Below are 22,710 nucleotides of genomic sequence, written 5' to 3'. Positions count from 1 at the left end.
CAAAATCTAAACCCTAATTCTCGTTTATAAACCCAAACCAACATTTTTACTCGTTTAATTATAAAATCTAAACCCTAATTGTACTTTCTAAACCCAAACCGACATTTGACTTCGTTTAGTTGTAAAATTTAAACTTGTTTATAAACTCAAACCAATATTTAACATTGTTTAATCATAAAATCCAAAACCCTAATATTCTTTTTGTAAACCCAAATAGATATATCCTTTCATTTTAATTGTATATTAAATTTTATAATTAAATATGTTTTTATTAGGTAACAGATTGGTTAAAATAAATAAATGAATAAAAAATTATTTTTAATTTACAAAATAGAATAATATCTTGCAAACTTTTCCTAAAATAAAAAATGATTTGTTTGACTTAATCTCACTAGAATTTCCTGTGAGATTTATAGTCCTATTTATTATAAGCAATTTTAAAAACTAATTAGCTAATCCATGTTTTTAAAATTCACTTTTGTAAATATTTACTCATCGTCATCGAAATTGAAAACTTTTTGTGTGAGGCTGATGTGAGATCCTCCTTTGCTATATCTCCATTGTCGTAGATGAATTTGTTTTGGCGATGACAAAGAGAGAAAATGACTGTTGTGAAAAGAGTTACAAAAGAATTTTGCTTTAAAAAAAAACTGTTGGAGAAGAAAGAGATGATGATATATGCATCATGTTGGAGAGAGGAGAGAAGCACGTGTATAAACAAGGGCAAATGTGTATATACTACACAATATATGCTGAATATCATATCCAACTTTTTGAATGGTTACTTGTTAAATTATTAAATTTTTTATGGTTATACACCCAAATTTCCCTATAATATAACTCTAAACTATTACCCATTTTTTTAAGTAATATGAAATATTGTACATATATATTATTTTTTTATCGTTTAAATCATATATTTATGTTTATTCTAGATAGAGAGATTTTAAAAAATTAGTTAAGGTAAATAAAAAATATGATTAGTTTAAAGATATTATATATATATATATATATTAAATTTGATAATTAAATAATTAATTTCGTTTCCAATTATTTTTTTGATAGAAATGGTAACTTTTTTCAAAAATTAATGTTCTCAGGATTGGAACACAATAAAACCAGGTAAATAATCCGATCCATTAAAGTTATGTAATATCCGAACATAATTAAACCGGGTAAATTTTGACTCATCTTAACTAAAATATTAGTGAGAGAAATTCAAACATTAAAGACAAAAAGTGCTGCTAAAAATGTGTATATAGATTTAACATTAACTAGAAAAATGATACATAATTTTATTTCCTAATAAAATAGGCACATTTGAAAGAACAAAGGTATACATCAACTTTGGTGTCAGAAAGCTTAAGAACAGAAGGAAGTTTGCATCGAGAGTTACACATATAGCAAACTGGTCTACAAATAGAGGTGTTGGATACCACGTTAGCTCTCCATGTTGTTATATGAGAACCTGGCATGATATATGAGAAATCTCCCACAACACAAGATATATGTAATATGGTTCCACAATCGTTGCATGTATAGAACCATTCCTTTGGGTTCACTTTCGTTTCACATGCTTCACACCAATAGTCACCACTCACATTCTTGTCACCGAAAGACAAGAAGAGAAGATGATCATCGTATCTATTTCTCATTACCTTTTTTGGAAAAAGAGCACAGTTTCCATCCAAAATGTAGTCACACTCATCACAACGAAATAAAACGGCGCCCTCCTCTCTGCATCGGCTACAAGGCTTCCAGTCAAATGTAGTGTAGTAATATAAAGGATGTTGATGGCTTCCGTGCTCAATTGTATCCAAAATTGCAGCGCATCGTACATCTATAGTAACATAAGGGCCTGATTCGTATCTGAAACCAGTGAAATGTTGTTTACAAAGACCACACGAAGCGTTAGCTTTGTTGCAAGAATCTGTGAATAGTATGAATGACGTGTTGTTGCACACGTGGCGTTTCTTCCGTGGATGATTTGCACATTTTTCGTGGAGTATAAAACTACATTGGTTGCAACTGTAGAACGGTTCTGACAAGATCTGGAACACACACGCTTCACAAACTATATTTTCAGGTTGAATCCTGCCATGGCCATCATTGTTGATTTGTAGGTTATGATCATGGCTGAAATGTTTTATCGTGTTAGCATCAATCATCTCGTATGGCGCAATTTCCTCTTCTTCTTGCATCCCTTCTAGCTCTATCATGTCCCACACATCGTTTCTTGTTGCACATAGTGAATGAACAACAAAACTAGGACATTTGAGGCAAGTATAAGCCCCGTAGAACCCATCCACTTTTTTGCGGCAGACTTTGCATTTCCACTCTCCATGTCCAAGGCGACGGGTGTAAGAGATGCGGTGATCGTGGCGGTTGATGTTTATGACCCGTGGTAAATCGATACACTGGCGATGAATCATGAAATTGCATTGAAGACAAAAGTAAGGACTTCGGTCACCTAGCGTCCCGCAAGCATTGCAAGTGAAATCAATGCGTCTTGGAACGAGATGTAGTTGATGTTCATGGGTTGTAAGGCTTTCAATACGAACCGGTGGTGCGTTTTTCATACATGCTCTACATATGGTGAAATTACAAACATCACAATGGTGAATTTTGGGATGTTGTTGATCAAACTCCTCCTCGCAAAGAAGACACTTGTTGTCGGCGTAATCGGGTGCTTCTTCAGATGTGATGTGTTTGAGTGTGTGTTGCGGGTGAGAAGTGTGTTTTGCTTCTGGAAAAAACTCAGCACATTCTCCATGGAAGAGTGTATCACATTGATAACATCCATACCATCGATAACCGCGGAAACCCGCACCGCCGCACGCTTTGCACTCTCTATGTCCCTTCCAAGAGTGCCATCCCACGAAGAATTCAAGTAGATGCTCGTGCAGATTGGATTTTTCAAGAATAAGGAGTGGGGCAGGTCCTTTAGCACAACGAAAATCCAACTTGAAGTCGCAAATAGAACATATATAACCGTTTTCAAACCGACCTTCACACCGACTACAGAATGATGCTTTGTCACTTATGAGCAGCTTGAGAGGATGATCAGGATGAGAAGTGTGCTTGATTTCTGACAAAGACTCAACACACTCTTTATGAAACATGGATTCACATCCCACCTCATTGCAACAGTAGCCTCCGTAAATGTAACCAACAGACCCACACACATTACATTTACAATGTTCACGAGAAAAACGAGTAATAGGTAACAAAGGATGTTTGTGAATTGGTGATACCTCCACTATTTCCATGATGATTAAAATCTCTCTTTTGCTCTAGTTTTTTTTTCTCTTTTTCGTTTTTCCTCTCTCATTTCTCAAAGCTATACATACATAAACAAAATTAATACCACCTGGCCGGCCAACACAACGTGAAGACCACGACACAACATGAAATCCTCTTAAAGACAAATGACATCATTAATTAATTAAGATATTGTATATGTAATTAATACCACACCACGTAAAACTAAAATGGTTGGATGTGCTCTAACAGCAACCATGTGAGAGTCTCGAGACAGCTAAAGTCAACGAAAGGCGATGATACTTTCAAGGTTTTATTCATTTTAATTAGGGTTAGGTACAAGCACGACGAACGATTCCAGAAACATATTTATTGAGTGGTTGCGAATTGGTTTCATAAAATTATTGTCGACGAATTAAAACTTATATAATACTTCCTTTTTTCTTTAATGATTGATTTTCTAGAACCAAAAAAATTGTTTCAATGATTTTTTATATTTCTTATGCAAAATTAGTTAAATATATATTATTATTATGTCTTTATTGCTTCTTTTTTTAAAAATTTATTATCACAAGATTATTAATAAACACAAGGTAAAAAATGTCATTAATGTTTTTTTATATGTATGTTTTTCAAAAAAAATCAATCATTATGAAACAAAGAGTAATAATAATCTCATTACAGAGGGAATTGGCCTCATTTCGTATATAGTATAATTATCAAAGAAGTCATGAAGTGAAACACATTAGTTTTGTTAGGGATTTTTCTCTAGAAAGAATCTACGGGGTATCGAATGAGCTATTAATCTATATAATATATCAATGGAGGTGAATAGTACGTAAGAAACTGAGTCATCAACTTTTTTAGGTTTCCATAATCCCAACATTATCATCTACAAAATTGGTTTATGATGAATGTTGTTAGGAAAATTACTTTAACAGTAATTGCTCATAACGAATGATTAGATAACTAAAATTACATTTATCAAAAAAAACAAAAAAAAAAAACAAAAAAAAACTATGGTATAGCGTGGGTGATCACCTAGTATATTTAAAAATATAATAACTAACACATGAAACAGTGATAAAAAAAAGTTTCTAATCATGAGTGATCATAAAATACAATTGTAGCTTTTTTGGAAACTGCTTTTTTAATATCTTCCTTCTGACCCGTATTAAAAAATTTCGATCGCTCTTCCACTTTGTACTTGGTTACATAATTTCATAGAATATAAGTAAGTATATATAGTTTATAAATCCTAGAAGGCACAAAGAATAATTATCCACTATTAGTAATTAAATATTGTCAAATGAATTTTTCATTATTAATATTTGTATATGGTATTTGTTTAAATTTAGAGAAATAAAAATTGAAATTAAACATATATATATAAGAAACAACAAGGAGGAATATGTGGCCTAGAAAATCTCTATTTTTTTTGTCCTCACTCTCTTATAGGAATACTTATGGACTACATTTTCTTTACTTTCTTCTATTTTTGGAAAATAAGTTTTTTATATACAACAATTAGATGATTGTGTCATAAGCATTCTACCAAAAACAAAGGAAACAAAACAAAAGAAGAAACATAAAGTAAAGCAAAAATGGGTAAAAGTGTAAATGTCACTGGTTTCATCATTCATATGATGATTTTCTTGTTGATTTTAACAGGTAATATATATATACATTGTGATATATTAATCTCTTTGAAGTCTTATATATTCTTACTTTTTGGATTTATGACTAATGTTTAGGCAACTTTAATAAAAATTCAATAGCTAATGTGAAAAAAAGGAACCAGAAAAGTTTCCCTTTTCGTTTGGAGTTTCTGTTTGCATTTATCATAACGTTATTTTATCAAACAAAAATGTTCTATTTCTCAAGGATTTATATTTTTGTTTTAAAAATTGAAAACGTAGTGTAATTCATCATAGTTTAAAGGATTAAAGTGCTTCATGTTTTTTTTTTACCATTGTGTATCAATCCCGACATAAATTTTATTGCTCTTGAGATAGCTGAGAAATGGCATATATGTTACGTGAAATAAACTTTACACTACTAATCATTTTGTATGAGATTTAAGTAGTAATCCTAAAGTTACTGTACATCAAGTTAGTAGTCATGCAAGTAATCATCATAGCTAGAGATTATTAATGTTTTTAAGCATCATCACTTTTAAATTGTGGATTAACCAAATTTTTGAGGCAAGAGAATGTAGATCTAATTGATCAAAACCAAATGATTAATAACTTATGTATAAGAGAATGATAGATCTAATTGATTTTTTTTTGTATAATTAGAATTATTTAAATGTATCTTACATATCGATCACTAATGGATTAGGAATATATGGACAAAAGCATAAGAGGAGAGTGCTTCAAGTACCGAGCCCCTTACACGCGTGGATCTTGTGACAATTATAAACACGTCAAGTCCGCAGTATGCAAAAAAGTTTGCCAACGTAGAAAGGATTTTGATGGAAGATGTGAACTTTTTCAGGACGAAAGAGGATTGCAACTAGGTTGCTTATGTTTTTCTTCGGATTGTAAGTGACAATTGCAAACTTCAAATCCTATGTGCAACAATATTGTTTATTATTACCAACCATCAATAATATGTCATTAGGACTTTGTGGTATACATATCATATGATATATCCATCATATGCTATCTTCAAATCTTATGTATAAGAATATTTAATTTTTTCGTTATTAGTGTAACGCCCGTGAACCGGAAAATCGGTTAGGATTTGTTTTTAAATCATCCGGTTTAATTGGTTGGGTTAATTGGAAACCCTAGAGTGTGCCTATAAAAGAATGAAACTCGAAATTAGGGCTTTAGTTAGCCACTTTTCGTTTTATAAAGGAGAAAAAGAGAGAAAATGAGAATGAGCAGAATCGTTAGGGTTTGGGAGAAATCAGTTTCGTCATATCAAATCGTGGTAAAAGGTAACGAAATTAGGTATAGTTATTTCCAAATCCTTTATCGTTATTCTCCAGTTTACAGAATTAGATTTGGATTAAAATTGGTTGAGTTATTCGCAGTTTCGTGAGACACGTTTTCTCAGACGCGAATTAGGACCAGCGGAGATTGAAACTGAGATCGTGGTCTCGTCTGTTTTCCGATCGGCACGAGATTTTGTGGGCAGCTTTGTGACGTCTGCAGCTAGGATTTAACCGGAGCGATTGAATAGTTAACGGTTAGCTTGTATTTTAGGGTTTCGTCTTTGAGACGGTTTGTTTCTGGTTTTTCCTGTCCAGTTTGCTTCAAGGTTGCTTTTGGTTGTGCACTTGTTGCAGGACGTTTCTGGACTGTTTCAGACGCAAGGAGAGTCTCTCCTGGGTTTAATTGCTATTAGAATCAATTTGTTAAGGTGAGTGCGTGACCATGAGCTTATCTGAGCGATTGGGTTGTGTGATGATATGTAGGTGTGGTGAATGTGTTTTGGGTGAATTGTTCAATGACTGGTTTATTTGTATTGTATTCGTGATTATACCTTTTTATTTGCTTGTGTGTATAGCTCGTAGATGGGAGGATCGCCTCACTAAGTATTTATGACAATACTTACGCATCTCATTGTGTTGTTGATGCAGGTAAAGATAAAGTGTGATTGTGAAATCATGGCAAGGAAGAGAGGATGATCTAGGAACTCGTTTGTTTTATGTTTGGTGTTTTTGGTTATTGGAACCCGGTTAGGATTGTCAGTTATTCTTGGTTTTGTTGATCGAATTATTTATTTATTCATAAAATAGTATTTCTGACTTGCAGTTTAATTATTATGTTATTGGTTGGTTTAATTAGATATTTATGGGAATATTTAATTATTATTATTATTTTTTTAAATGGGTCGGGTTGTTTCAATTTGGTATCAGAGCGATTACGGTTCTATGATGTGTAGAAAAATTAATTGATGAATTATTTTCCTGTTGATTGATGTGGGATGAGCTAGGGTGTTAGCATATTGAGGATTGATTATGGAGTGTTTAGTCAATTGTGTGTTGTTGGAGTCCTAGCATCATCTTCTCCGAGCCTTAATTGAGATTCCACGGTAAGTTGTTTGTGATATATTCGATTGTTTTAGTTTCTTAGCCATTTGTTCTTGAGTAGCGCAGATGGTTAGAGGAGCTGGAGTTCGTGGTCGTGGTCGTGGTCGCGGTAGGGGACGAGTCCTCGAGGGTATCGGCGAGAGTGATGGCCACAGTGCCACAGTTGAGCAGAGTGTGGGTTCGCAGCCTGAGTTTGTGGAGCCCGGGGTTAGGAACGGTCTTGGTGCCGATATAGCTGGTGCAGCCGGAGTGGGGCTGGTGGAGCTGGTGTCGGTACCGGTGTGCATGCCGTTGGTGCTGAGGGCCCAGGAGCCCAGGTTCCAGAGGTTGGTTTGGCGGGCCTGTTGAGGCAGTTGTTGGAGCGGTTACCAGGTGTGGTACCAGTGGAGGCTCCAGTTGCGCCACGAATGGCGGAGGTGCAGCAGCGGGCTGCAGTTGCTGAGGAGGTTCCATCTTATTTGAGGATGATGGAGCAGTTGCAGAGGATTGGCACTTGGTATTTTTCTAGTGGTACTAGTCCTGAGGAGGCCGACAGTTGGAGGTCGCGGGTTCAGCGGAACTTCGGTTCGAGCAGATGTCCGGCGGAGTATCGGGTAGATCTAGCAGTGCATTTTCTAGAGGGTGATGCACATTTGTGGTGGCGGAGTGTGACTGCTAGGAGGAGGCAGGCAGATATGTCTTGGGCAGATTTCGTGGCTGAGTTTAATGCCAAGTACTTTCCGCAGGAGGCGCTCGACCGTATGGAGGCGCGTTTTCTTGAGCTGACACAGGGTGAATGGTCGGTTCGGGAGTATGACCGGGAGTTTAATCGACTCTTGGCGTATGCGGGTCGGGGCATGGAGGATGACCAGGCCCAGATGAGGAGGTTCTTGAGGGGACTTCGACCGGATTTGAGAGTGCAGTGTAGAGTGTCGCAGTACGCCACGAAGGCGGCACTGGTGGAGACGGCTGCTGAGGTAGAGGAGGACCTTCAGAGGCAGGTGGTGGGAGTGAGTCCAGCGGTACAAACGAAGAATACTCAGCAGCAGGTGACACCTAGCAAGGGCGGCAAGCCTGCACAGGGGCAGAAGAGGAAGTGGGATCATCCTTCCAGAGCTGGACAGGGTGGTCGTGCAGGATATTTTTCTTGTGGGAGCCTTGACCACACGGTGGCGGATTGCACGTAGCGAGCTGAGACGAGGGAGTGCTACCACTGCAGGGAGAGGGGACATCTCCACGTCAAGGTTGCTGGAGGGCAATTTCTAGCGGTTCTGGGGAGAGCGAAGGGTGTAGATATTCAGATTGCAGGGGAGTCAATGCCAGCAGATTTGATTATCAGCCCTGTAGAGTTGTATGATGTTATTCTGGGAATGGATTGGTTGGATCATTATAGAGTACATCTCGACTGCCACCGTGGGAGAGTTTCTTTTGAGCGGCCAGAGGGAAGGTTGGTTTATCAGGGAGTGAGACCTACCTCAGGGAGTCTCGTCATCTCAGCAGTGCAGGCAAAGAAAATGATCGAGAAGGGCTGCGAGGCTTACCTGGTGACGATATCTATGCCGGAGTCTCTGGGGCAGGTAGCAGTGAGCGACATTCGGGTTATTCAGGAGTTCGAGGATGTGTTTCAATCGTTGCAAGGATTACCACCATCACGGTCTGATCCTTTCACGATTGAGTTGGAACCAGGGACAGCGCCGTTGTCTAAGGCACCCTACAGGATGGCTCCAGCAGAGATGACAGAGCTAAAGAAGCAGCTAGAGGATTTGTTGGGTAAGGGATTCATTCGTCCTAGTACTTCACCTTGGGGAGCGCCGGTGTTATTTGTGAAGAAGAAGGACGGGAGTTTCCGCTTATGTATTGACTACCGGGGGTTGAACTGGGTCACTGTGAAGAACAAGTACCCTTTGCCAAGGATCGATGAGTTGTTGGACCAGTTGAGGGGTGCTACTTGTTTCTCCAAAATCGATTTGACGTCGGGTTATCACCAGATCCCGATAGCGGAGGCAGATGTTCGCAAGACTGCTTTCAGGACGAGATATGGACATTTTGAGTTCGTGGTGATGCCTTTCGCGTTGACTAATGCACCTGCAGCGTTCATGAGGTTGATGAACAGCGTGTTCCAGGAGTTTTTGGATGAGTTTGTGATCATCTTTATTGATGACATTCTGGTGTATTCTAAGAGTCCAGAGGAGCATGAGGTACATCTGAGGAGAGTGATGGAGAAGCTGCGGGAGCAGAAGTTGTTCGCTAAGTTGAGTAAGTGCAGTTTCTGGCAGAGAGAGATAGGTTTTCTGGGTCACATTGTTTCTGCAGAGGGAGTTTCAGTGGATCCAGAGAAGATTGAGGCTATCAGAGATTGGCCTAGACCGACGAATGCCACTGAGATCAGGAGTTTTCTTAGGTTGACAGGGTATTACAGGAGGTTCGTCAAGGGGTTTGCGAGTATGGCACAACCGATGACTAAGCTGACAGGGAAGGATGTTCCTTTTGTGTGGTCACCGGAGTGCGAGGAGGGTTTCGTGAGCCTGAAGGAGATGTTGACGAGTACACCAGTGTTAGCATTGCCAGAGCATGGACAACCTTACATGGTGTATACTGATGCCTCGAGAGTTGGTTTGGGTTGTGTTCTAATGCAGCGTGGGAAGGTTATTGCTTATGCATCACGACAGTTGAGGAAGCATGAGGGCAACTATCCTACTCACGATTTGGAGATGGCTGTGGTAATCTTTGCCTTGAAGATTTGGAGGTCTTATCTTTATGGCGGGAAAGTGCAGGTGTTCACAGATCATAAGAGTTTGAAGTATATCTTCAATCAGCCAGAGCTGAACCTGAGGCAGATGCGATGGATGGAGCTGGTGGCTGATTATGATCTGGAGATAGCTTACCATCCTGGAAAGGCTAATGTGGTTGCAGACGCGTTGAGCCGTAAGCGCGTGGGCGCGGCTCCAGGGCAGAGTGTTGAGGCCTTGGTGAGTGAGATTGGTGCTTTGCGGTTGTGTGTTGTGGCACGAGAGCCATTGGGATTGGAAGCTGTGGATCGAGCAGATCTTCTAACTAGAGCTCGGTTGGCTCAGGAGAAGGATGAGGGGTTGATTGCGGCTTCTAAGGCAGAGGGCTCTGAGTATCAGTTTGCAGCTAATGGGACTATCTTTGTGTATGGGCGAGTTTGTGTGCCTAAGGATGAAGAGTTGCGACGGGAGATCTTGAGTGAGGCACATGCGAGCATGTTTTCCATTCATCCAGGAGCGACTAAGATGTACCGAGACCTCAAGCGGTACTATCAGTGGGTCGGGATGAAGAGGGATGTAGCGAATTGGGTTGCAGAGTGCGATGTTTGCCAGTTAGTTAAGGCTGAGCATCAGGTGCCAGGTGGCATGTTGCAGAGTTTACCCATTCCTGAGTGGAAGTGGGATTTTATCACGATGGATTTTGTGGTTGGGTTGCCTGTGTCGTGAACCAAAGATGCTATTTGGGTGATCATGGACCGTCTGACTAAGTCAGCACATTTTCTGGCCATCAGAAAAACCGATGGAGCGGCGGTGTTGGCTAAGAAATATGTGAGCGAGATCGTGAAGTTGCATGGAGTACCTGTGAGTATTGTGTCAGACAGGGATTCCAAGTTTACTTTTGCATTTTGGAGAGCCTTTCAAGCAAAGATGGGTACTAAGGTGCAGATGAGCACGGCTTATCATCCACAGACAGATGGGCAATCTGAGAGGACTATTCAGACGCTTGAGGATATGTTGCGGATGTGTGTCTTGGATTGGGGAGGTCATTGGGCGGATCACTTGAGTCTGGTAGAGTTTGCTTATAACAATAGCTATCAGGCGAGTATTGGGATGGCTCCTTTTGAAGCGTTGTACGGGAGGCCATGCTGGACACCGTTACGCTGGACCCAAGTGGAGGAGAGGAGCATATATGGTGCAGATTATGTTCAGGAGACCACGGAGAGGATCCGGGTTCTTAAGCTGAACATGAAGGAAGCTCAGGCTCGACAGCGGAGTTATGCTGACAAGAGGAGGAGAGAGCTTGAGTTTGAGGTTGGGGACAGAGTGTATCTTAAGATGGCCATGTTGCGAGGTCCGAACAGGTCTATCTTAGAGACTAAGTTGAGTCCGAGGTACATGGGTCCGTTCAGGATTGTTGAGAGGGTGGGACCAGTGGCATACAGGTTAGAGTTGCCTGATGTTATGCGTGCGTTTCACAAGGTCTTTCATGTGTTGATGCTGAGGAAGTGTCTTCACAAGGATGATGAGGTGTTGGTTAAAATTCCAGAGGATCTTCAGCCCAACATGACTTTGGAGGCCAGACCAGTGAGGGTTCTCGAGAGGAGGATCAAGGAACTTCGGCGGAAGAAGATTCCTTTGATCAAAGTCCTGTGGGACTGCGATGGTGTGACAGAGGAGACTTGGGAGCCAGAGGCGAGGATGAAGGCAAGGTTTAAGAAGTGGTTCGAGAAGCAGGTTGCTGCATGAGTTTGCCTTTCCTTGGTTTCCAGTTTCAGTGTTGTTGAGTTTTTGAGCTTTTGAGTTGTTGTTCTTATTTCTCTTTCATTTGTATTTTCGTTTCGAGTTGTAACGATCATGACAGTTGATGATTAATAAGATGAGTATTTTTTTTCTTGGATTTGACTTGAGTTGTCTTATTTAAGAATGTGTTGTGCGGTTTCCAAAAATGGAAAGTTTCCTAGAAAGGACTTGTCTATTTTTGGAAAGTTTGAGTAAACAACCTAAGAGAAAGGTGTGTTTACGAGATGGTCGGGAGTTGGTCATAAGGATGTTCTCGAGGGGATATGATGGATGGTAAGGCATAGAGGTGTCTTACGCGAATCCATGAGAGAGTCTGGAGATATGCTCGGAAGCGTTTAGTATTGTTGCTCGAGGGACATGAGGGTCCCAACGACTCGTGAGGAGCGGGGTATGCTCCTGAGGTACCGGTAACTCGAGGGACATGGTGTCTTTAGAGTACGAGGGGTACGGTGGCTTCGGGTGACGATCCGAGAGCACGCTTTAGGGTGACGACCCGAGAGTGAGTTTTGTGGTATTATTTTCTCTAAGTGTCGTAACTCGATGACTTTGTGGCTGAGAGTGAGCCGACACAACTCAGGGTTTGACTTTGAGTGGGGAAGATAATATGTGTGATACCCGAGATACCGTAGGCCGAGGCCTGAGAGTGACGGTTTATGCTCGAAGATTGCGGTCTGAGAGTGGAGAGTGAGTTGTGAGCAACAATGACTAGTAAATCGTGAGTATATCGACTAGATAGAGAGACCTAGAGGGGGTCTGGTTGGAGGGAGTGCGGACTGTAGTGATGGTTGCACGGAGTTCCTCAGAGTGGAAGGGTGAAGCTAGATTCGAGGATGAATCTATGTTAGTGGGGGAGAATTGTAACGCCCGTGAACCAGAAAATCGGTTAGGGTTTGTTTTTAAATCATCCGGTTTAATTGGTTGGGTTAATTGGAAACCCTAGAGTGTGCCTATAAAAGAATGAAACTCGAAATTAGGGCTTTAGTTAGCCACTTTTCGTTTTATAAAGGAGAAAAAGAGAGAAAAGGAGAATGAGCAGAATCGTTAGGGTTTGGGAGAAATCAGTTTCGTCATATCAAATCGTGGTAAAAGGTAACGAAATTTGGTAGAGTTATTCCCAAGTCCTTTATCGTTATTCTCCAGTTTACAGAATTGGATTTGGATTAAAATTGGTTGAGTTATTCGCAGTTTCGTGAGACACGTTTTCTCAGACGCGAATTAGGACCAGCGGAGATTGAAACTGAGATCGTGGTCTCGTCTGTTTTCCGATCGGCACGAGATATTTTGGGAAGCTTTGTGACGTCTGCAGCTAGGATTTAACCGGAGCGATTGAATAGTTAACGGTTAGCTTGTATTTTAGGGTTTCGTCTTTGAGACGGTTTGTTTCTGGTTTTTCCTGTCCAGTTTGCTTCAAGATTGCTTTTGGTTGTGCACTTGTTGCAGGACGTTTCTGCACTGTTTCAGACGCAAGGAGAGTCTCTCCTGGGTTTAATTGCTATTAGAATCAATTTGTTAAGGTGAGTGCGTGACCATGAGCTTATCTGAGCGATTGGGTTGTGTGATGATATGTAGGTGTGGTGAATGTGTTTTGGGTGAATTGTTCAATGACTGGTTTGTTTGTATTGTATTCGTGATTATACCTTTTTATTTGCTTGTGTGTATAGCTCGTAGATGGGAGGATCGCCTCACTAAGTATTTATGATAATACTTACGCATCTTATTGTGTTGTTGATGCAAGTAAAGATAAAATGTGATTGTGGAATCATGGCAAGGAAGAGAGGATGATCTAGGAACTCGTTTGTTTTATGTTTGGTGTTTTTGGTTATTGGAACCCGGTTAGGATTGTCAGTTATTCTTGGTTTTATTGATCGAATTATTTATTTATTCATAAAATGTATTTCTGACTTGCGGTTTAATTATTATGTTATTGGTTGGTTTAATTAGATATTTATGGGAATATTTAATTATATTTTTTTTTTAAAAAATGGGTCGGGTTGTTTCAATTAGATATCATATTGTTGTGATTTTTTGTTAACCAAATAAGCTACATTACCTGCAGAATCGCGATTAACTTAGACTAGTTTACAGCTATTGCCCGCAGATTTTTTTTTTTTTTTTTTGTCATCAGATATTATTTAGGACTCAAACAAGTCAAAATTGCGATAAATTATTTACATAAGTAATGTGTAGCGGTTCTGCACTAATTGCTCGCGGATTTCAGAATACTATTATCAGGGTTTCTCAAATACTCTTTATAAAAGAGAAATCGATAATTTTATTATTAAACAGTATATCAAATTCAATAAAAACTGGCAAATACATTATACATTAAACCTAAGTAGGCTATTGATAAGAAAGCTCAAAATCATTAAGAACCTCTAAAGAATATCACAACTTGTATAATTTACCCTAATGGAGAAATGGCCAATCTCTAATTACATAATTGTGTGGTTAAAGAAATGATTGTGGAGTCAAAGAAAAATAAAAAGAAAAGTAGTAATTGTTTATCACTAACTATATGAGATTTAATTGAGAAAAGAAAAGGATATTGATACAACAATAGACAAAATTAGTTCTAGCTAGTCTAACACATGTAAAGAGTTGATCTACTTCTTTAGCAAATACATACCATCTCTAAACTCTAGTTTCTCTTCAGAAACCAAACCAGAAAGAAAGCTCTGAAGCTGTTGCAGTGACTTGTCATAAGAAGGATCAGCCACACAAAACATCTACAACAAAACAACAAAAAAAACAGAGCAATCATCAATGATCAAGACAAATAATATTGTAAAATCAGTGAGGTTTGATGTCAGATTGTTACCTTGAGAGTGTTATGGATTCGTTCTAGTGCCATGCTACCAAAATTTGTGAGCATTCCCATGATGAATTTCTGAAAACATGGTTGATAATTGTTTAGATTTGTATATCTCTGGAGAAGGAAAAAGTTTCCCAAGCATTTTACATACCTCGTATATCGTCATTTCTTTGCGAAGCTGATCTTCCACAGAGGCAATTGATGTTTCACCCTCTTCCTCACCTGTTAGAAGCTCCTCGCCTTCGTTCTTTCCAGAATCAGTTATGGATTCAACGAGCGTTAACACACTGGAATTTGAGTTTGCTCCTGTAGATTCTCTCAGAACTCCCTAAGTACAGAAAAACTTGCAAATAAGCTTTTCATCTAAATGACTGGTTTAAAGCAGGAGACTACAATTACGGTATATACCTTGCTTATCCAGAAGTTTACTCTTCGGTTTAATGCATCAATGGGTATCCCAATGACTTCAGCAAGATCTTTATAGGTCCAACTGAAAGATTACATAACTTCAGTGAATTTGGAAGATGGAAATATCCATATTGACTGATTCTTGTACTTACCTTTTCTTTTCTTGAAATTGCATAATAATGGCTGCATGTGTGGGTGAGACTGTGAACTGCATTGCTCTGTCTTCAAATTGCAGCTCCAACTGAATCCATCCAAGCCATTTCAGAGAGATGCATAGGTCAGTATCTGATTTACCCAATACTCGAAAACATGAAACTTTCACTTATAAGTATTTATTCTAGATGTACCTTGACAGTGCCAAGATTTTTCTTCCAAAGTAATTTACGAGGGGTCTTGATTTCATGATATCGATTGGCATAATCTGATAGCAGCTTGTCGACAGGTCCAGGTAGCTCTAGAGGTTCATCCTGAAATTCCTCTTCTAATCAGCGAATGGAAGCGATCACAAGAATCTATACGCCTCATATTTTACGTATGACATAATGGATACAAAATCAGAGGGAAGAACATATGAATACCTGAATTGGTGGCCAGAAGTTTGTTGAAAGTATCGTTGAGGTGAGAGTATCAACAGAAAGCTCATTCTCTCTTAACTCAGCGCCTAAACACAAGCAATGGACACAAATACCAAGTAAAAGAACCAGACAAGAACCTACCTTGCATGAGTAAAATTGAGAACAAGAGAGAAATATAACCTGTTTGAGATGCTTTTTTAATGTTAGTGTTCACTCTCTTAGAATCAATTAGGTCGTTCAGCATTATCTCACATCTTTGCATACTGGCTTCTCCAAAATGTATCTATTGGCATAATAAGAGAAGGTAAAGTTAGATTCAACACTATAGAAACAATCCAATAGTTTGGCAAGTCAAACTTAAGAGGGACAAAATGGAGCTTGCCTTGAGAAGTTCAACAGTGCGTATCTCAGTGTCGATGTCATAATCAGTCTTGTTGAGAAGCTTTTCCGCAAGCATAACACGATATTCGTTTACTAGTTGCTCTTTAGATCCAATTATATCAACAAGCATTCCAAGTATGTCTACCTTCCTCTGACTGAGGCTACCTTTTAAAGGATCAGCCTCGACAGGGTCCGGTTCCCAACTGAGGTGAAAGCACATTAAAAGGTGTCAGACAAATCCAATGCGAAGCAAGATGATAATCAAGAAAATATACAACAGGAAGGATACCGGGAAGCATTGATCCAGGCTTGCTTATCATCGGTGTGAAAATCATCGTCAAAACCGACATTCTCTTGACTTTCTTCATCCCTCATTAATTCTTCAAGAAGACTATCCCCAGGGTTTCCGGAACCATTTGCATTCCCTCCACTTCCATCTGTAAGCATAGTGACGATACATTTAATGGTATCTTTCCGCCCCCGTAAATAGTCTCTAATTGGTTCACCCACTGCTTCCAGAAATACACCAGCTGGATCTATTGCCCGAAGAGCTTTAATAGTCGACACATACTGATGTAATATATCATTGGTTGAGGCACCAGCAGTGAGCAAACGGTATTTCAGCGAAGAAATAAAAGATTCAACTAGCTTAGAATGTTGTCCAGTATATTCAAGACACTGCTTTAAGTCTTCAATGGCAGGAGAACTGTTGCATCAACAAAATTTTCATCAGAGACGCAAGATATTTCGACTACTTGCAGTTTTTAAATTGGCTCTCAAGTGAGATATGTGGGCATAAAAAAGTAACATCAGAAAAGAAAATACCTCTCAGGATAATCAACAATTATCTCAAATAATTTGGCAATCCTTAAATCTTGAAGTGTTTCATATGCAAAATATTCTAGCCGTAATTTCCACCGAACAATTCCTTCAGAAGGAGTCACCACTCTGGAAAAGCTTGGAGATGGGCAACAAGCCAGAGGGGACGTGAGGCCAGACGATGTGGTACCATAACTTACGGAATCACCAAGATAAGAAAGAAGTGCATTAAGGAATTGTAGAGGGACTGTCTGAAAAGAGAAAATAAGATGTCAGGAATCTCCAAATTACCAAACTAATCTGATGGAGCAGTGAAAATCTAACCAGCAAAAACTACCTGAATCCATTCTTTGATTGATTCCAAAACAGAAGTCCTGTAATCATCACCAGCCAGATCATGGACTTTCGCCTACAGTATAACATTGCCAAACAGGGTACAAGTTACTGACAATAGATATAGTGTTATAACTCTCTGTGAGGCAGATGAATAATCTGATGCATAAAAAATACCTTAAGGAGCAAAAAGATGGCAGAAGCATAAGCATTTTCAGCCATAGATGTAAATCCAATACTTCTAAGGTCACGGACCACCTTCCCAATGTTCTTCACCAACTTGTCATGTCCCAAACGTTTTCCTTGGGAACAGCCTTCATCAACATCCATTTCTCCGTTTTTATATCTCAACTTCTCGTCCAAATCCATGCAATCATCCTCTTGTTCTTCAATACCATCTCCGTCCATGATTGCGCTTAACTCCTCCAGCCTTTCCTTAAAATACCAGTGGAGTATTTCTAAGAACATAATAAAAAGAGGAACAATAAGAGAGTAATGATTGAACAAGTGGCAAACGTATAAATAAAACTTCCAAGCAATCAAACTACATCAGAAATCACACAAAGAACAAGCTTTCAAAGATGGGTATACCAGGAAAATGCTGAGGAAGTGTAGTCATCAGAGTTGAAGACAGCATTGACTGGAACCTCGAAAAAAGATGAACTCTTTCTGTATCTGAGTTCTGTCTATCATCTGACGACTGTTCTTTAAACGACTGCAAAGCATGAACTACTATGGACAGACACTTCTCATGATACTGCTTTTCAATAGAAATTTCTTCCAAAGCCTTGCATAACACTATCTGAATCTCCTCTCCATAATTCTGCCCAAAAGCACTCATTTTTAGTCAAAACTAGAAGTCAATTTCAGAATATTTTATAGCAAACAAAGAATCAACCAAGCGTGTAACTTCTTACATGATGTTTCTTCTCACTATAAGCATCAAAATGTTGCCAAAAACTCGATGCACCTCCCTTCTCAAAAGCTTGCTGAAACAAAACAAATGTATCATAAGAGAACAAACATACTTCTTCCACTTTTACTCTACACCAACAGAGCAGCTACTAAGTGGTACAAGCTAATCAGTTATGCAATCAGAAAGCTCCAAGACTCAAACTTTAATCTAAAAGGAAGACGTTTATGTTCAGTACCTCAAGTGATCTAAGAAAGTGATCACGAACAAGAGAATCAAGCCCATACTTGCAGAGACAATACACATGAGACACAAACTCATCTTCAACTAAGGAATCTCCAGTACCAGCAATGAGAGACTCTACAGTAGTGAAAAATCCATCATAGCTTTCAGTAATCTCCTGAATCGCATCGTCTGATAGAGTTTCTAAAATCTCTAAATTGCAATCAGAGGAACCTAAAGCTTCCATCTTTTTCACTCTTGAGTAAGTAACAAAACCTCCTAAAACCCTAATTTCTTGCCCAGCAAAATCACAATTACTAGGGTTTCACTGGCAAGAAGATAAAATCAGAAACCAATCTCAATTTCATTTCACTGAAGAAACAAAATCAAACGGAACACATTAATGAAGAAAAGATTGAAATTTACATTGATGAAGTTCAGAGAGAGAAGCTATAGAAGAAGATTCATAAAGTTTGGTCATTCACAAACGCAATTATAAAACGCTAACAAACGCAAAAACAAAACGGAATTAAAAAAGACGTTTTATTAGGCTCCATTCTGATTACTCTGTTTTTCAACTTTAGTTCAAAAAACTTGAGAATATCCGACTACAAAGATACGACCTTTCAATACAAAATCAGATCATCGTCGTGTGTTTAACTTTAACGAATCTAGGTTTTATTGAATCTCGACATGTCGGAGGAGAAAGTCGTCGCTGTGATCATGGTTGGTGGTCCGACCAAAGGTATAACATTCTCTTTTGGATCTCAAATTCTATTTTCAAAACATGAATTTTTGATTTTGGTTTTGGGTTTTTGCTAATGTGGATTGGTTTAGGAACTCGATTTCGCCCGTTATCGTTCAATACACCGAAACCATTGATTCCTTTGGCTGGTCAACCTATGATTCATCATCCTATCTCTGCTTGTAAAAAGGTTTCTTCTTTTTACTATTTCTTGCTTTTGATCCCTGAGAAAAGTTTGGTATTGCTTGAGTCGTGAAAGTTGTCAACTTTGAAATGTGGATTGCTCATAACTTGTTTTGATTTGACATGGATCGTTTGTCTTTATGTGGGTTTGTTCCATTTTAGTACTCTACACTTTGGAATATTTTCTTGTTGTTGTATGATTTGTAGTGTCAAAGTTTTGAACTTTTCATAGTTTCTTCAGGCTCAAAGGATGGGAAAGTTCTCAACTTTGTAATGATGATTGATCATATTATATTTGTTTTGTATTTGGCATGGACAGATATCAAATCTGGCTCAGATTTTTCTGATTGGATTTTACGAGGAACGAGAATTTGCTTTGTATGTGTCTTCAATATCTAACGAGCTGAAAATTCCAGTGCGGTAAGTTGTAGTAGCATTTGTGTTTTTGGTTTTTGGTGTGTAATGTGAAATCGAGAATTGAACGATGTTCTTGTTATATAGATACTTGAAAGAAGATAAACCCCATGGTTCAGCTGGTGCTCTTTATTACTTTCGTGATAGAATTATGGAAGAGAAACCGGTTTGATTTCTGATGAAATTCCCAACTTTAGTTCCTGCCTCATCAGTCATTTGTTTTCCTGATTGATCTTCCATTTCTTGTCTCTTTGAACAGTCACATGTTTTCCTCCTCAACTGTGATGTTTGCTGTTCTTTCCCTCTTCAAGGCATACTTGGTAATCTCCCTTTGAAATCGCTAATCTGCTTCATCGTTTTCATTTTCTTACTTTGATGTACTTCACTACTTTTCGTAGACGCACATCGAAGATATGGTGGTATTGGAACTATGCTAGTAATCAAGGTTCGTTATCCTGATGTTATTTTAGATGTCACTAAGGAAACAAACATAAAGATCAAACATAAACATGAATATCGCTTTTTCACTTCAGGTTTCTGCAGAAGCAGCTAGCCAATTTGGTGAATTGATAGCTGATCCTGATACTAAAGAACTCCTGCATTATACAGAGAAGCCCGAGACTTTCGTAATTATCTGCTAAACAATCCTGTTTTCTTAATTCCTTCACAGGCTCTGAAATTTGTTTAGCTTAAATTATCTACTCAATGCAGGTCAGTGACTTGATAAACTGTGGTGTCTATGTGTTTACTTCAGATATCTTCAATGCAATTGAAGAAGTATATAGCCAAATAAGAGACACATGTGAGTATTCATTATTGGCCTCTCTCAGAGACTTGCAATATTATCAATTAGAGACCTGCTTCATCATTTTCATGATTCTTTTGGTCTTTTCATAAGTTATTCATTGTATAATCTCTTTAAACTTGGCAGCTAGCAACTACCAATCCGCTACAAGGTCTGTTCCTGCAGATTTTGTGAGATTAGATCAAGATATATTGTCACCTCTTGCTGGAAAGAAGCAACTATACACATATGAGAACAAGGATTTCTGGGAACAGATCAAGACTCCGGGGTAAGTTGGTGGTAATCATTGTTTCAGACGTTCTTGGATTACTCCTTATGCTAAGAAATTGCTTTAAACAGGAAATCTTTGAAATGCTCGGCTTTATATCTTTCCCAATTCCGCGAAACATCGCCTCATATTTTAGCTTCAGGAGATGGTACTAATAGGAAACCAACTATAATTGGTGATGTTTATATTCACCCATCCGTAAAACTGCATCCAACCGCAAAGGTGAGTTTATTTGTTTCATCTCATGAATTCTAGCTAAACTTCTCATTCAGTTTGCAAATGAAATGACACACTTAAATTTCTTTGGAACAAGATCGGTCCAAATGTGTCGATATCAGCAAATGTTCGTGTTGGACCTGGTGTAAGGCTTATTAGCTGCATAATCTTAGACGATGTTGAAATCAAGGTAATTTGGAATCAGTGTTTTAGAATGTTCTTCTTGTTATGAATCCAAAAGATTCGTTGTTTAATGTTCTCTACTCTTGTTAAATGCAGGAGAATGCTGTTGTTATAAACTCAATTATCGGATGGAAATCTTCTATAGGTAGATGGTCAAGAGTTCAAGCTAGTGGAGATTACAATGACAGGCTTGGGATTACCATTCTTGGTAACTTCATTGTTTTCTTTTTGTTCAACAAATTTTTCGTTATATTTTTTCTGATTAATTTGTTTCTGCAGGTGAGGCTGTAACTGTGGAAGATGAAGTAGCAGTCATAGGAAGCATTGTTCTCCAGAATAAGACTCTTAATGTTAGTGTTCAAGATGATATCATCTTGTGATTTATCACAATGATTATCGTTTGGATTTTTTTTCTTTTTAATTGAAACAGAGAAACTTTTACAGAATTGTGTATTACATGAATTGAGTTCACAGGATTAGATTTTGAGTAAGTGAAACTATGGAAGATTTGTAAACTCTCACTGTACTTTGTGTTTAGATACTAAAAAGATTTTAGAAGAAAGAGTTTTAAAAGATCTAAGATAACAAGGAATCAAAGAAGTTTTGCTTCTTGATTGTGTAATCACTAGTGTTCAATACCTCCTTAGGCTCCTTTCTTTTGTGCAAATTGCTCACTAGAAAAATTGTTTATCTTGACTTCGTTTGTGGGGGTAGGCCCGGACATAATACCGGAACCCGAAGAACCGAACTGAACTTGACTCGAAATAACCAAACCCGTTCTACTTCGGTTCCGGCTAATTACTTGATCGGGTTCTGTTTTCAAATAACCGTGGGTACCGGAAATTACCCGAACTGAACCCGATACCCGTGGGTACTTTTTATTACCCGAACATATATATACATAGGGCTGCGCATATGGGTAACCCGTTCGGATTCGGGTAAAACCCGTTCGGGTTCGGGTTAAATGGGTAATGGATTTACTACCCAATAGGGTAAAATGAAAATTTTCGATTTCGGTCTAGTTCGGGTACATTCGGGTTCGGGTCGGCTTGGGTAAAGAATTTCAGGCCCTAAGAATAGCCAAACAAATGAAAACGGGTATTTTATGTGTAGATAGCGGGTACCCAACAAAAAAAAAACCTTAAATATTAACAAATTTTAATAATTTAATTAGATTTAGATATATTATACTAAATTTTGACAAACATAACAAATAATTTTTAAATAGTTGGGTATTTAGATCTAAAAGTAATTGATATATTTAGATTTATAATTATAATTTTAGATTATTACATTATATTAAGATTAAATATAATTAATATTTTTGATATTAAATCTATGTTCGGGTATCCTGTTTGGGTAACGGATAAACCCCGGACCGACCTGATACCCACGGGTTTACTAAAACTTTACCCAATGAAGTAATTTCTTAAAACCCTAACCCACCCCAACCCGATTTTTCGGTTCGGGTATCAGGTTCGATATCGGGTCCCGTTTTTTGCCCAGCCCTATATATACATATGAGGATATATATACACTAATAATGTGACTTGTTTAATGATTTGAGTTATGGAACAAGCTTAAAACAAGGTTTACTTCTTGTTTTATATTATTGGCTT

At 38.4% G+C, this 22,710-nt stretch overlaps 4 protein-coding genes and 1 pseudogene across 6 annotated transcripts; 3 read left to right on the top strand and 2 right to left on the bottom strand.

Annotated features, from left to right (window-relative positions):
* Window positions 1-1,247: 1,247 nt before the first annotated feature.
* AT2G04680 (Cysteine/Histidine-rich C1 domain family protein) lies at window positions 1,248-3,399 on the bottom strand. The gene has a single exon (NM_126498.3). The coding sequence runs from the start codon at window positions 3,267-3,269 to the stop codon at window positions 1,296-1,298; it is 1,974 nt and encodes a 657-aa protein (NP_178545.1). The 5' UTR covers window positions 3,270-3,399; the 3' UTR covers window positions 1,248-1,295.
* A 1,410-nt stretch (window positions 3,400-4,809) lies between these two features.
* Window positions 4,810-6,020, top strand: AT2G04675 (uncharacterized protein). The gene is made up of 2 exons (NM_126497.3): window positions 4,810-4,932; window positions 5,605-6,020. The coding sequence occupies exon 2, from the start codon at window positions 5,611-5,613 to the stop codon at window positions 5,812-5,814; it is 204 nt and encodes a 67-aa protein (NP_565312.1). The 5' UTR covers window positions 4,810-4,932; window positions 5,605-5,610; the 3' UTR covers window positions 5,815-6,020.
* A 1,352-nt stretch (window positions 6,021-7,372) lies between these two features.
* On the top strand, window positions 7,373-11,760 carry AT2G04670 (annotated as a pseudogene; the record flags this gene model as incomplete). Its single annotated transcript has 1 exon — window positions 7,373-11,760.
* Window positions 11,761-14,197: 2,437 nt separating this feature from the next.
* APC2 (anaphase-promoting complex/cyclosome 2) lies at window positions 14,198-18,827 on the bottom strand. Its single transcript, NM_126495.3, has 16 exons — window positions 18,294-18,827; window positions 18,060-18,131; window positions 17,734-17,965; window positions 17,320-17,600; window positions 17,147-17,218; window positions 16,816-17,060; window positions 16,280-16,696; window positions 15,992-16,193; window positions 15,790-15,892; window positions 15,613-15,695; window positions 15,382-15,501; window positions 15,187-15,275; window positions 15,035-15,116; window positions 14,778-14,954; window positions 14,633-14,701; window positions 14,198-14,540 (listed from the first exon to the last, which is right to left on the bottom strand). Exons 1-16 carry the CDS (start codon window positions 18,522-18,524, stop codon window positions 14,418-14,420), a joined length of 2,598 nt encoding a protein of 865 aa, NP_178543.2. The 5' UTR covers window positions 18,525-18,827; the 3' UTR covers window positions 14,198-14,417.
* Window positions 18,810-21,708, top strand: AT2G04650 (ADP-glucose pyrophosphorylase family protein). 2 transcript variants are annotated; one of them, NM_126494.5, is made up of 13 exons: window positions 18,810-19,022; window positions 19,115-19,212; window positions 19,525-19,625; window positions 19,707-19,785; window positions 19,879-19,939; window positions 20,018-20,064; window positions 20,153-20,245; window positions 20,331-20,421; window positions 20,551-20,692; window positions 20,764-20,914; window positions 21,006-21,098; window positions 21,188-21,299; window positions 21,371-21,708. In NM_126494.5, the coding sequence occupies exons 1-13, from the start codon at window positions 18,971-18,973 to the stop codon at window positions 21,469-21,471; spliced, it is 1,221 nt and encodes a 406-aa protein (NP_178542.2). In that variant the 5' UTR covers window positions 18,810-18,970; the 3' UTR covers window positions 21,472-21,708. The 2 variants fall into 2 exon arrangements, with proteins under 2 accessions (NP_178542.2, NP_001324263.1); NM_001335239.1 differs by lacking the exon at window positions 18,810-19,022 and having other exon boundaries at window positions 19,083-19,212; window positions 21,371-21,672.
* Window positions 21,709-22,710: the final 1,002 nt, after the last annotated feature.

Source organism: Arabidopsis thaliana, chromosome 2, assembly GCF_000001735.4.
Source record: "Arabidopsis thaliana chromosome 2, partial sequence".
Taxonomy (NCBI): domain Eukaryota; kingdom Viridiplantae; phylum Streptophyta; class Magnoliopsida; order Brassicales; family Brassicaceae; genus Arabidopsis; species Arabidopsis thaliana.
Note: the sequence above shows the minus strand (reverse complement) of the source record. Positions and strands in the feature narration are given on the sequence as shown.

What these genes read in the sequence shown, in the direction of transcription:
- AT2G04680 (NM_126498.3), bottom strand. Translation starts at nt 3,269, where the DNA reads ATGGAAATAGTGGAGGTATCACCAATTCACAAACATCCTTTGTTACCT.
- AT2G04675 (NM_126497.3), top strand. Translation starts at nt 5,611, where the DNA reads ATGGACAAAAGCATAAGAGGAGAGTGCTTCAAGTACCGAGCCCCTTAC.
- APC2 (NM_126495.3), bottom strand. Translation starts at nt 18,524, where the DNA reads ATGGAAGCTTTAGGTTCCTCTGATTGCAATTTAGAGATTTTAGAAACT. An exon ending in ATAGTGAGAAGAAACATCAT is followed by an intron (nt 17,966 to 18,059) that starts GTAAGAAGTTAC and finishes GCTTTTGGGCAG; the next exon opens with AATTATGGAGAGGAGATTCA. An exon ending in AAGAAATGACGATATACGAG is followed by an intron (nt 14,702 to 14,777) that starts GTATGTAAAATG and finishes CCATGTTTTCAG; the next exon opens with AAATTCATCATGGGAATGCT.
- AT2G04650 (NM_126494.5), top strand. Translation starts at nt 18,971, where the DNA reads ATGTCGGAGGAGAAAGTCGTCGCTGTGATCATGGTTGGTGGTCCGACC. An exon ending in CTATCTCTGCTTGTAAAAAG is followed by an intron (nt 19,213 to 19,524) that starts GTTTCTTCTTTT and finishes TGGCATGGACAG; the next exon opens with ATATCAAATCTGGCTCAGAT. An exon ending in TAGACGATGTTGAAATCAAG is followed by an intron (nt 21,099 to 21,187) that starts GTAATTTGGAAT and finishes TGTTAAATGCAG; the next exon opens with GAGAATGCTGTTGTTATAAA.